The sequence below is a fragment of the Gymnoscopelus braueri genome (assembly GCF_963280865.1).
Source record: "Gymnoscopelus braueri genome assembly, chromosome: 8".
NCBI lineage: Eukaryota > Metazoa > Chordata > Actinopteri > Myctophiformes > Myctophidae > Gymnoscopelus > Gymnoscopelus braueri.
Window position 1 is genome coordinate 29,667,473 of NC_137609.1, and position 13,293 is coordinate 29,680,765.

Below are 13,293 nucleotides of genomic sequence, written 5' to 3' on the forward strand. Positions count from 1 at the left end.
ACTCCCCAGTCATTTTCTAAGCTTCAAACTCAAGCAAGGGAGTCTTGTTTTCCCCAAATTCATGGCAGTGTGCCAAAGCTTGGGGAAAGAAGTGATTCCACAGCAGCAGGTAATTGCTAATCCTTGTCGTTTGATGCCCATTTTCCTAGAAGAAGTTCCGGTGATTAATATGTGACAACACCCTACAGTAACTCCCTCCTGCCATTCAAAAGTGAGCTGGCACAGAATAGGTTCCTCAGAACATGTCCCATGCAGGTAGAGCTAAGGACTGTTTTAAAAAAAACAAAATAAAACAATATCTACATCTTCTTACTTAGCCTAAAACTGTTTACAAGTCGAAATGTCATTGTGATCTGTCCTGCTGTCTAATGACTGCATTTGGCACTCTGGTGGCTGAAACTGGCCAAAGAGAAGTTTAGTGGCTGGATGGTGGTTGCTTCCCATCTGAACACAGGACAGGGCTTCTCCCAAGGACTCTTTGACCATGTGGTGCTTGTGGGTTGCCATTGATCTTGCGTAACATATATATCATCGCTGTCAGGTGGAAACCGTGTATGTCCAAAACCGTTACTGTTCAGGAAATTGGGGGGGGGGGGGGGAGAACCTGTGTACCAATGTAGTTATTTAGTCACAAGCTCTTGTTCATGCCTTTCATTGATTACATTTATAACATCCACCTTACAGACGTTATCACTTTCAACCTGGTGGCCCTATTTTGGTTATGACATTATAGGCGATAATCTTACAATATATATTTTTTAAAGTAGTGAAAATAGCAGATCTACAAGCTACTACTATTTTCACTACTAAGCTAGCTAATCTACAAGCTTAAAAAGATTGCTATTCTACAAGCTCACAACGCGGCGCATCACGGCACTTTGTGAGCTTGTAGATTCGGCTTTTTTGGCTACTTTTCTTCGACACCGTCATACGACAACGTCTTCCAAAAACTAAACAAATATACATACATACTTGGTTGAAAAATATGGGGAGATGCAAGGTTTCTGCCCGACAGCAACCATATAATACTTTTGATTTGATAGTCATTCTGCAGTAGGGCTGTAAACATTTAACAGTCCCTTTTATGTCCCCCAACTAGTCATTTTATGTGTCTCGTTGTTTTAATTGTTCCACTGCTAGTTCCGCCATTACCGTTACTAGTGCAGTAATAGCCGTCACAGTGGTGGTGAGTGGGCAGTGCACTGACCTGGGTTCCTCCCCAGTGGCTGTGGTATGAGCAAGAGGAACGCCAGCTACGACACGACTGTTGGCACTGCCATGCTTACCGCTGCTGGGAGCTGTGACGGATTAAATGGAGTTTATTACAAGCTTATTACAACCGTACCCCTCCCACCCTTATGCTTATGTTCCTGTCTGTCCCTCATTCCATTTAGACACCCATAATGTTGGCACTGACATTACCACACTTTACAGAGAGCTTTTAATAGCGGTATTGAATGTCTGACTGGTGTATTGCACTAATATAAACAACAATAACATCTGGAATCGATTAGTAGGTAGGTAGGTAGGTAGGTAGGTAGGTAGGTAGGTACTTTATTCATCCCCAGAACAACACAGTCAACAAGTCAGGTCAAAAAACAAAGCAAAAATGCACACAAAGACAGATGTTCAGTCTGTAATGGAGAAACAACTGGATATCAATTGTCTCGTCCATTGACTCCCAGGTAATGTTTGTGGTTGTTTGTTCTTGAGTGAAAAAGTCACAGGATGGATTGGTTTGTGCTTTGTGCACTTCTTAAAAATACTCGAATAACTGGAAGTGGTAAACTGGTGATGTTGCGTTCCTGTCCTATTGGTTTGGTGTTTTGTTACTGGAATCAGATTTTCTACAACTTTGTAGCGAGTGAAGAATGCAGAAATGCAGCGTTTTGGAGAATATTATAGTCGTAGGTTTAATGTATCTTTACTGTAGATGTAACTAGGGCTGCAAGCAACTGTTGATTTTCTCTGCAATTATATAATATGCAAATATCGACTACTTTTTTAATTAATCAAATGATCTTTACACACACACACACACACGAGCTATTTGCGCTATTTTTGAAAAATCCATTATTTTATTAAAATCTCTTCTCTTTTTTTTTTTTATTAAACCGATTAGTTCAATTAACTATTGGATCTCTAGGTGTAACTTTTCTTTCTCTCCTCTATTTCTACCTCTCTGTCAGTGCCTTGACTTGAGTTGACTTCTCATAACTTTTGCACAAATGTACTAATGTCATATCTCTCTCTCTCTCTCTCTCTCCATCACTTTTCCGCCCTCCATCTCTCTCTGGTCCTTCCATCCATTTGTGTAGCTGGCCTACGCCCCAGCTGGACGGCAGTCAGATCCGGTTGATCGTATACCAAGACTGCGAGCGACGGGGCCGGAATGTCCTCTTCGACTCCAACGCCAACAAAAAGAGGGGCGCCGAGGAAACTCCCATAACGGTGAGTCATGTTTTAGGCACCCCCGTATGGTTTATTAGATGGCAACAGAGAGCGACAAGCCAAGCCAAGTTCACTGGCTCAGTGTGGCTGCAGTCTTTGGGGGCGGCCATAGCCGAGTGGGTAGAGAGCGGTTCAACTCCCGGCTAGCCCAATGTACGTACCTGTCGAAGTGTCCATGAGGAAGACACATAACCCCTAACAGCTCCTTCCCCTGCACTCATAGTAGCATCTGACAGTTCTGACTGTAAAAGAAATGTCCCCTCCCCCCGGATACCAGAAAACCCTTTGTTAATATGTCCCCAGAGCTGCAGTTGTTCTGCACTGCAACATAATAATTTAATATACGTACTGTATGTAATATACAAAACACGAACATGGAATGTCGATGGTATGGGTTCAAGCCACACCGTTCCCATGTGGGTCTCGAGATCCACATTTGCTTTCCTTTACTGTTGCATCACTAGTTTTTCTTTCTTTTCTTTTTTTTGCTTGAGTATATATGTTACAGGGTGATTGGAGAACCAGGTAGATTGAAGAAGGCGCGCTCGTTTTTACCACCCACCCAGCAATTCTGTAGAAGCAACACTAGAGGGAGCCACGAGCCAGGCTTGTGCACAACATATATGGCCGCGACCATACACACACACACACACACACACACACACACACACACACACACACACACACACACACACACACACACACACACACACACACACACACACACACACACACACACGCACGCGCTCATGCTTTCAATTTGGTTTATTGAAAGCAGGACTGTTAAGATACTTTTATTGTGTTCTGGCTTTTGTTTTATTTTCTCCCTGACACACACACACACACACACACACACACACACACACACACACACACACACACACACACACACACACACACACACACACACACACACACACACACACACACAGATCCATGAAAATAACTATTCTGTCCCTATCGGTTTACAACTCAAACGGCGCTGAGTCGACTAGTAGAGCATCGGCCGGTCAGCGCGGGCACTCGCGCCTGGAGGCGCGCTTCCTCGGCCTCAAGCTCTACTGAGTCGGCGCGCCTCCGTCATGGACAAGCGTGTGCGTGTGAAAGCGTGTCGTAATAAACCCCCGCCTCGCAGCGCCGCGTCCTCCTTCTCGCGAGCCTCGCTAATAAACCCTGTCTCGAAAAGCCCCGCCTCGCACCGAAGCCCCGTGCCTAAAAACGAGCGCTATGTCTTCAATCTACCTGGTTCTCCATTCACCCTGTGACATATATACTGTAGGTGAGGAGGACCCTGACCGGTTTGTTCTGGAGCTCTTATCTCCAATAATAATAGCATCAGCTGACTGCACATGTGGAAGCAGCATTCTTTCACAGTCCCATGACAAGCATGTCCTTCTGTCTCTCTTGGTATGTCTCTCCTGAAGCGTGATTTTAAAACGCTCAAAGGACCATAATGGAAATTAGCCCTCAAGCTTCTCTGTGTTTATCCTTTTGATGGATATCTACAAATAATATGTTCTGCCAATAAAAAACGTCAATCAATCAATGTATACTTAGTTGTGTGCAGCAATAGCCAATCTGCAAGCCTTGTGATGTGAGCTTGTAGAACTGCTATTATTGGCATGTGACACTGGCTCGCAACTAAGTATTTAAATCAGGCTTAATACACTGTGTTGTCCAAACTCTGTCAATCCTGCAGCTTCCTGCCAGTTCATCTCTTTCTCTTACACTCTCTGTACATTTCTCCTAATGTGCTGTCTCTGCTCTGCCTGTCCCTCTCTTTACCTCTCACTCTGTCGATCTCTTTCTCACTCACTCACTCACTCACTCACTCACTCACTCACTCACTCACTCACTCACTCACTCACTGACTGACTGTTTGGCCTTCTCTTACAGTCTCTGTCATGAATCTCCGTCTCTGCCTGTTCCCTCCCTCTCTCTCTCTCTCTCTCTCTCTCTCTCTCTCTCTCTCTCTCTCTCTCTCTCCCTCTGCTTTTGCCCTCATTGCCATGCCACGACTTCTTCTGCTGTCCATCTTTTCATCTTCACCCAACCCCCCTCCCCCTGCACACACTCGCTCTCTCACACACACAAACGCACGCATGCACTCACTCACGTCCGCACAGGGTGGAAAATAGAAGCTGTGTGTTTCTGTTCAATACCTTAGTGCTCATAAACATGTAGATTTATTCTCCGCATTAGACCCAGGGGCCACATATAGAAATGCAATATGAAGGGCTTTGCAGCGTGGGTGCATGTGGTGTGTGTGTGTGTGTGTGACTGTGTGTGTATGGGTCATTGCCAGTGCATTCAGCACATTCTGCATGGTTTAGGGCTTAGCCAGCTACTGTGACTTCTATCACATGACGGCTCTCTTTCTCTCTCTCTCCCCCCTCCCCTCTCACCCGGAGAGATTTTGTTTCGCCTTTGAGAGCGAGCGAGCGAGCGAGCAGGGAGGCGGTGGAGGAAAGAGAGATAGAGAAGGCGAAAAGTAGGCAAAGAAGAGAAGAGCAATAAAAGAGTAGAGCGATAAATGAGAGAAGGAGATGGTGAGGGCAAGAGGGGAGGAACAAAGATAGAGGGTGGGTTGGGAAAAGAGAGAGGGAAGTTGGAGTCGTGGAGGGAGGGAGGGAGGGAGGGAGGGGAGCGAGGGAGTGATTGCAGTGCTGTTAGCTCACGAGTTCCAGGGGAAGTCATATGACTGACAGTCACATGCTCCTGCCCTTTTGTATATACGACACTGTAGCAGGCTTTGGCCGCAGTGCAGTGGATACACACACGCACCTCACAGACAGGCACACACAGACACACACACACACACATGCACACTCTCTTTCTCTCACTGTCTCTCCATCTTTTTTCTGTCTCCCCTCGACCCTCTCTCTCACACACACACACACACACACACACACACACACACACACACACACACACACACCACACACACACACACACACACACTGACAGTTGTTTGATGTGGGCCATTACTAAAAGCCTAGCTAAGCTCGCCAACCACCCCTCCCTACCCCCACCCCTCCCCTCCCTGAACCCATTCCACTTCAATCTAGTGCCAAGTTAAGAAAGCACATGACACATTGGCTTGATTGAGAGTTCACTGCTCTTAGCTGGCTGTTTACCGACGTGCCTCTGGGCTGGGTTTTATTTGCTCTGGCAAAAAAAAAACGTTCTAAAAAAGGCAGGTCAAACTCGAGACGATAACAATGTCACGTTCGCTCTTATTTCATAACAGTAGGATATTGGCGTGAGTGCGATACGGCTGCTGGTCTCCAGGATTGTCTTGACTTGTATCTTGATGAAATGTCACAATGTTATGTCGCACCTAAAGCAAAAATAACCAGAAGGGCATAGGTCTGCACCCTGTTTATAAATATAGTCATAGTCCGTGTTGCTGCCATGTCCTGTTCATTTGAAATTTCAAGTTGAAATTTTAAAGTGAAATTTGGGGTTGTGCATGTACAGATACACCGGATTAAAGAGTTCTGTATAGTCTGTTATACTCTTGTATACTGTTTAAATCAGTGATTCTCGTCTTAACCTTTTAATTTCGAGGACCTGCAGTTTCACCACAGGCCCCCCCCATTTCATATGATTTTTTTTTTCACCTCTGGGATCCTAAGCTACACTGTAAAATCAAAAATCTAAATTGTTAATTTAAGTCTGAGAGTGTACAAATGGATTGTACTCTCCCTTTGTAGTACACTCTCGGAAGTTACAGACCTGTACATTTCCTTTTGGTTCCTATCAGTCATTTAGCTGGGGACCCCCTGGAAGCCCCTCAAGGACCCCAGGGGGTCCCTCCCCCGGTTGAGTACCAGTGGTTTAATGTGCCTTTTTGTGTGTTTCATGCGTGTGTCCAGAGGATGTGCAGCGAGGGCCAGGTGAAGATGTTTGGGAAGTGCTGCCAGCTGCGTCCTACAGGGGGCAGTAGCAGCTCCCTGGACAGTTCCTCCTCCTCCTCCTGCACCTCCGAGACAAAGGAAACCAAGGAGCAGGGCCTCCGCTTCCAGGTAACGCATGGATACAAGTTCGCACTGATTTCAGTCATTTGGATCCCATAGAAGTCAGCATATCTTCTGTGGAAGCATGTTGCGGAACGAAAGTAGCTCTATCTACAAGCCCTCAATGCGTCAGCGCTTGTAGATAGGCTACTTTTGGTTATTATTCTAAGATTAGAGCATTTGAAGTGGTCAAACTAGCAATATGTGCAGAAGTATCCATCATATAATCCTGACGGTCTGGGATATTTCATAAAAGCAAATGTTAAAACCCCAATCTTTTTTTTTTTTATAACATTTTTATCCCGCGATTTTTGTAACCAGATTTTTTTCACCCGGTGCCAATTTCCTAAGTGATCCTGGGCACTACACCAGCCCTGCACCAGCGCTACACCAGTCCCCCACAGCCTGGGGAGGCCAGGGCCGAGCTCATGTTTCCTTCAGTGCATGAGAGCCAACTGACCACCTTGTCACCTGACAGGGGGGAGGTTCCCTGGTAGGACGTAGCGCGTGGAAGGAACACCTTATTCCAACCAGTTCCCTTCCCCTCCATCAGGCGCCCCGGCTGTCATGGGGGAGGCGGTATAGTGACCAGGATTACTACATGTTTTTGTGAGGGTATTAACTACCCTGGGAGACACGGGGAGAACATGCAAACTCCACACAGAGTAGGCCCTTTCGCCAACCCCACCTAGGGTATGGGCGCTGATGACGCGGAGGAGAAGACACGCCCCCAGCGCCCACAGCGCCCCCGGCGGGAATCGAACCCAGGACCTTCTTGCTGTGAGGCGACAGCGCTACCGACTGCGCCACCCCAATCTGTGATTTCATCACCTGGTTGGCAGTATGTAGAACAGCAGGAACAATAATGACTAAAACATCATAATTGTACATATTGTGTTAATTGTTTAGGAAACAGCGCTAGTAATGTGGGGGACTCCTTTCACACCGTTTCCCAAGTGAGATTTTATTTAAATTTATTTAAATTTTGAGGTAACACCTGTTGACTGTATACATTTGCGGGGAGCCATACGTACCTGATACAGTATATGCATAAACATGCAGTGTCACACATGCACACAAGTAGTGCACATCATGTACTGCAGCGGCCATCGTTTTGGCATTTTTGACAGCATCGCTATAGACAGTTATGCAGCCGACGTGTGTGGATATTTTTCATTTTCAACCTGGCATGTCATTATAGGGGGAAATGTTCAAAAAGAGCAGATCTACAAGCTCACAAGCATTGTGAGCTTGTAGATCGGTAATGTTTTAATTTTTTTGAGTGAGACTTCAATTCAGTTCAGTTTTATTATAGTGCCGAATAACAGGTTCTCTCAAAGCACTACACATAGAGCAGAGACCCAACATTGACCCCTTACTCAGAGCAAGATTTTGTTTTACCTCATTGGACTTGCTTATAAGTCAAATAGACATTTGTATCAAATATAAAAGTTTTCAAATTGATTAGAAAATGTAGCTTTTTGGGGGGCAAAATATCAGTCAAAGCATTGGTAATCTGTGGTGGGATTAGGATCGGACCAAAAGTCCTGTCGGATGGGCTGAACGTCGGTACTACGGTGATCTGACACTGTGAAAAGCGGGATTAATGGCCAACTATGGGCATATGCATTTACCCAGTAAACCGCATGTTTACTGGGTGTTTTTGTATGTCATTGGGAATTTACAGTTGAAAGAAATCTACTGAGAAATGTGTCCATCTACACTTTGAAAGCTTTGATTTACCGTAAACTTTCCTCTGCCAGACAGAGACCCAGCAGGAGACCGGCCCTTTCCTTTGACCTCCAAATGAGAGCGAGGGACAAAATGTCTCCTTTTTAAAGGTCTATTGACCCCCTTCACACGTCGGGCAGTTTTTCGCTGACATCAACGTGAACCCGTTTGTTTCAGGGTTCGAGGTGTTCGTCAGACGTGGCCATGCTGGGGGAGATGATGTTTGGATCAGTGGCAATGAGTTACAAAGGCTCCACTCTGAAGATCCACCAAATTAGGTAAGAGTGTGTAGAAGACATACTTCACTGGCACTCTCACTGATCCATTGGTTTTGTACAAGGCCAACAAGCTGTTAACCCTCGCGTCCCTATTTTGGGCATGCCATTAGATACAAGAATTTTCCGGACATGTTCAGTATTTAAAGATTTCCTTCAAAACGTTTTCAAAAATAGCAGATCTACAAGCTCACAGTGTGTCACGAGCTTGTGGATCAGCTGTTTTCGAACAGCCAACCCGGGGATCCAGGGTGACCCCTGCAAAATGTGTTGATATAGCATCACAATCATTTTAAACACTTAATCCTTTATACGTTGGCTATTCAAAAATAGCAGATATACAAGCTGACAGCGCGTCAATTTGTGCCGCCCTGCAAGCTTGTACATCTGCTATTTTTGAACATTTTTGAAAAATCTATAATAATTTTGCATTTTTTAACACAAATCTTATCTTCTGGGGGTCCTCGGGACCAAACATTTTGATATGGGGGTCCGTGGCCAAATGCGTATCATTTTGGGGGTCCTTGGCACGGAAAAGTTTGGGAACTACTGATTTAGAAGGCAATTGTAGAATTGGCCTCAGGTCTTAATGGGTTAAAATAGGGTTTAATAAACTGTATTGCCCTGGGGGAGGTTCAAGCGAGGTTGGGAACCGCAGAGATGAAATAAGAGATATTATAAGAGGGGAGGAGAGAGTCATCTCTTAAACATGCGTAATGCATGCACGTATCATGCTGCATGTACTGCAGAAACACACACACACACACACACACACACACACACACACACACACACACACACACACACACACACACACACACAGAGAGACACAGATGACACAGATGACATGCTGAGCTTTGCCCTGTGTGTGCTATCCTCCTATCAGGTCTCCACCTCAGTTGATGCTGAGTAAGGTCTTTACAGCCAGGACGGGAGGTAGTGTCTACGGCAGCCTCAACACGTAAGCAAAGCTACAGAAGCACGCACACTGCTCTATGGCACAGTGGGTCTATAGCTGTGGGTCATGATGACTCGTAAGTGGGTCACAGCAGGAGGGGGGGCAGGATGGTCGCGAGATGTCAAAAATATTTATGCTTGACACACATTTCTTTTTACAACAGATGTTATGTATAAGATTTCACTGGTGGGTTACAGTATGATCAGGGTTGAGACCTCCTGCTCTGGTACAGACACACCTCTATCTCGCTCTCTGTCTTTTGTTTCTCTTCTCTCATCTCCACCAATTTTATCAATTCGATTTTTACTTCCTACTGATATGCACTCTCTCCGGTCTTTATCGAAGACTGTGTCTACCTCTTAATAACATCCCATGTATCTTTGCCCCCCTCCTCTCTCTCTCTCTCTGGCAGGTTACAGGACAGCCTAGAGTTCATTGGACAGGATCCCAACACCCTTCGGCCTGATCAGAACACCGGGGGCAACGGTCTCCTAGGGAACATAGGTAACCACAACAACAATCCAGCAATGCATCCTAATTTTCCTTTAGAATCGTAAAAGTGCTCCATATTATTCCCCTTTTAGTTTACAATGCAGTTCAAACCTCACCGTTTTTAGTTTTCTCCCTTTCTCTGCATCATAACCTTTTCATGTGAAACCGGCTTGAAAGAATCTGCCAGCAGCTCTGCCTGGCAATCCCCGTCCATTGAATCTCACAAAAAGGTTTAGGAACCTGATCACCGGTCATGAGAGGGCCGACGGGCTTTATGTTCACCTGCGCCGTCACCCGCTGTTCTCCACCTGGAGCTCCTTTTAACTGGGTGCACAACACATGACAGGTGGAGATAAGCAAATGTCACTTGAAGACGAGTTGTTTTCAGAGAACCGAAGAAATGAAAGTATAGAAAGTAGATATACCCACGACCCTACGAGCTGCTGACAGATTCTAAACACATCCCCCCCTTTACTCTGTCATCCTCACAGAGAAGACGATGGTTTAGTCACACAAATCAAAAGAGCGAAAGATCTCCTCTGCTACTCGTTTGTCTTTCTGTGAGCGATTCCAGCCATAAGTGTCTTGTCTGTCTCTGTGACTGACTGATTTCGCTCAGTGCAACTTCGCTGCGTGTCGACGTTCTAAAGTGCCTCCAGTAACTGGCCACCCCCTTTGCTTCACTAACCATGGTTCATGTCTTTTATTTTTGTTTGTTTCTTCTATCTCCCTCCCTCCATTCCTTTCCCGTGTTTTTTTGTGTGCTGCGCAGGATTCTCCCAGCTCTGCAGCCCTCGACGGGCCTTCTCTGAACAGGGCCCGCTGCGTCTCATCAAGAGTGCCTCTTTCTTTTCAGGTTGGCTCAATAAAAAGTGGCCTTGACTTGTGTGCGTGCATGCACGCATGGAAGTTTTAGCTCCGGTAGTAAGTAACGGTGGTAGTAGTAGTAATGGCTGTGTAGACCATGACTCTATGCGTCCAGCTGCATGCGTGTTTGGACGTAGTAGTATTTAGTAGTGGTGTGTGTAATAGTTCTGGTATGTGACTTCACTGCATGTGTGCAACCTGGGTCAACGTAGTCATTGCATGTGTGCAACCTGGGTCAAGTAGTCTCAGTATTTGACTCAGGTCTGGTCTGCAAGTATAGCATGAACACGGGCACGGGACATGTGTGGATCTTGTCACTGGTATTGATTGCTGTATTAGTGTTGGTTGCTTGCTTACTTTATATTCCTCACTTGCACCTCTTCCCTGTTCTTCACTAACTTGCTAACTAACTACTCATCATAACTCCATGATTCCAGTACAACGTTTTGAGGCAATATTATCAACAAAGTAGCCCCATGTTTCTTGTAATACAATAAGTTATTTTGGGGGACACTTCAACACAAATTGAATTTATGTATGTCATTTATAGAATAATTGGCCCCAGTTGGAAGCTGTTTGGCCTGAAAGGCCATGCTGACCACTTTCATGCCAGTCAACAATACTATCCTGGCTACAGGTTAACTCATCTAACCCATCTTAACCACTTTTCAACCTGGCAAAACGTCATTATAGCTAGACATTTTCCAAAAATATCACAAATAGCCAAGATGGCACATCTGTAAGCTCATAATATGACATGTTGTGAGCTTGTAGATCAGCTATTTGTCGTACGACAAAATATGTATGTGTATAAGTGGTTAGTTTCCTCAAAAGGTTGTCATTGCATCATCACCCAACCAATACAGACTTTATTATCTTATCCACAAGTTTCCTTGGGCGTTGTGGGCATCACTTCCTGTCGATTTGATATTGGAATCAGCGATCAAATCGACAGGAAGTGATGCCCACTACGCCCTAGGAAACTTGTGGATATAGACACATTATTTGTTCTTTTTAATTATTTGTTCAACCAATTGTTCAGCAAGTCACGCTGTACCTGAAAATCAAACTGTATGCACCACTGCACAACACTAAATACAGTGCATTCTGTGTGTTGAAATGGCTTAGCTGTGCTCTTGTTGTACAATGGTAAGTTGATCGGAGAGCTTATTTGCCAAAAATATTCTTTTAATATCACCCGTCTATTTTTTTTAATCTCATCTGCTCTCCGAGTGTTGATGCGTAGGGACACCTGACAAACGCGCAAACGGGCCCACTGATATCAATATCACTGTCTGCGGTACGAGGTTAAGTCTTAAGCCTGTGGCTGCTGTTATGAAAGCCTGCAAGCGTGAGGCAACACAATGACAAAACATTACAACATACTGTCAGGTTGCCTCAAACAGCTGTTATGCTCGTGTGGGGACACTTCCTGTTTTTGTTTTTGTTTGAACCACTTTCAACATGGTGTCCCTAATGAAAGTTGTTGGGGAATTTTTTAAATAGTCAAAAAAAATAATAAATACCCTATATATTTTCAAAAATGGAAGATATAGAAGCTCACAAGACGAGCTTGTTGAAATCATTTTGAAATGAGGCTTAAAGGGTTAATGTAATCTAACCACAGTGATCTACAAGTTTTGGGCTGGTGGTCGGGTGGTACTGCTTTTGAAAAACACAAACACACATTTTTCCATACATTACACTGTGTACTCTCTATGCTCTATCTAGAGAGGTGGGTGGTGGTCTTCTTGGCTCTGGAAAACCCTATTATGCAATGGAAACTGCCCTGTGCCCACACCCCTCCGCAAGGGCTGGCACGAGAGGAATCTCACTTTCTTTTCATCCCCGGGTTAAATATAACGGTTCCCAAATCCTGCCACTATACATGAAGTTCTAATTTGATAAAACATTACACTGTAATGTTGCATCAAACAGCCGCCAGGACAAATTGTTATGCTTTTCTGGGGACCCTTCCTGTTTTTGCTATTTGTTTTAAGTTACGATTTTGGGTGGGCTGGTGGTACTTTTATAGCTGCATTTGAAAAGCATAATTGTCAGCCATGCAATCGGTGGCTCTGATTCTTAGGAACCATTTGGGCTGCTAAGAATCGGAATTAATTGAGGTCCCTGGAGATCGGAGGAAAACCTTGCCAGTAAACCCGGCATCATCTGACATGAAGACGATAGAGCAGAAGGATGTACAGTATAAAGTAAGGGTGGCATTAGCTGCTTTGAGGTAGAGGTGGTGGGTGAACAACCTGCACATCTATCACACCTACTGCATGGTGGTACCACACAGGGCCATTTTTGCACTCTTGAGTCCAATCAAGTGTCAGGATTTTGCAGTGCATTCACACCTGTCTTACAAATTTCTGTCTCTCGCCTTTGTCTCGTCCCATCCCTGCCACCCCTTGTCCTTTTTTCTCGTACCACCTCTCGTCTTTTCTTTTGTCCCACCTCTGCACCCCCTCATCCTTTATTTTGTCCCCTCTCTCTC

At 45.0% G+C, this 13,293-nt stretch overlaps 1 protein-coding gene across 4 annotated transcripts in view; it reads left to right on the forward strand.

Moving 5' to 3' along the window:
• Positions 1-13,293, forward strand: part of fnip1 (folliculin interacting protein 1) — a 50,408-nt gene that overhangs the window by 15,318 nt on the left and 21,797 nt on the right. For 2 of the 4 annotated variants that reach the window (XM_080435142.1, XM_080435143.1), the window contains exons 2-7: positions 2,319-2,451; positions 6,330-6,479; positions 8,379-8,479; positions 9,363-9,437; positions 9,847-9,938; positions 10,699-10,782. In XM_080435142.1, the coding sequence (XP_080291268.1) occupies positions 2,319-2,451; positions 6,330-6,479; positions 8,379-8,479; positions 9,363-9,437; positions 9,847-9,938; positions 10,699-10,782 (635 nt within the window). Of the gene's footprint in view, positions 1-2,318; positions 2,452-6,329; positions 6,480-8,378; positions 8,480-9,362; positions 9,438-9,846; positions 9,939-10,698; positions 10,783-10,846; positions 12,094-13,293 lie in introns of those variants that run through there. The other 2 variants (XM_080435144.1, XM_080435145.1) reach the window with 2 other exon arrangements.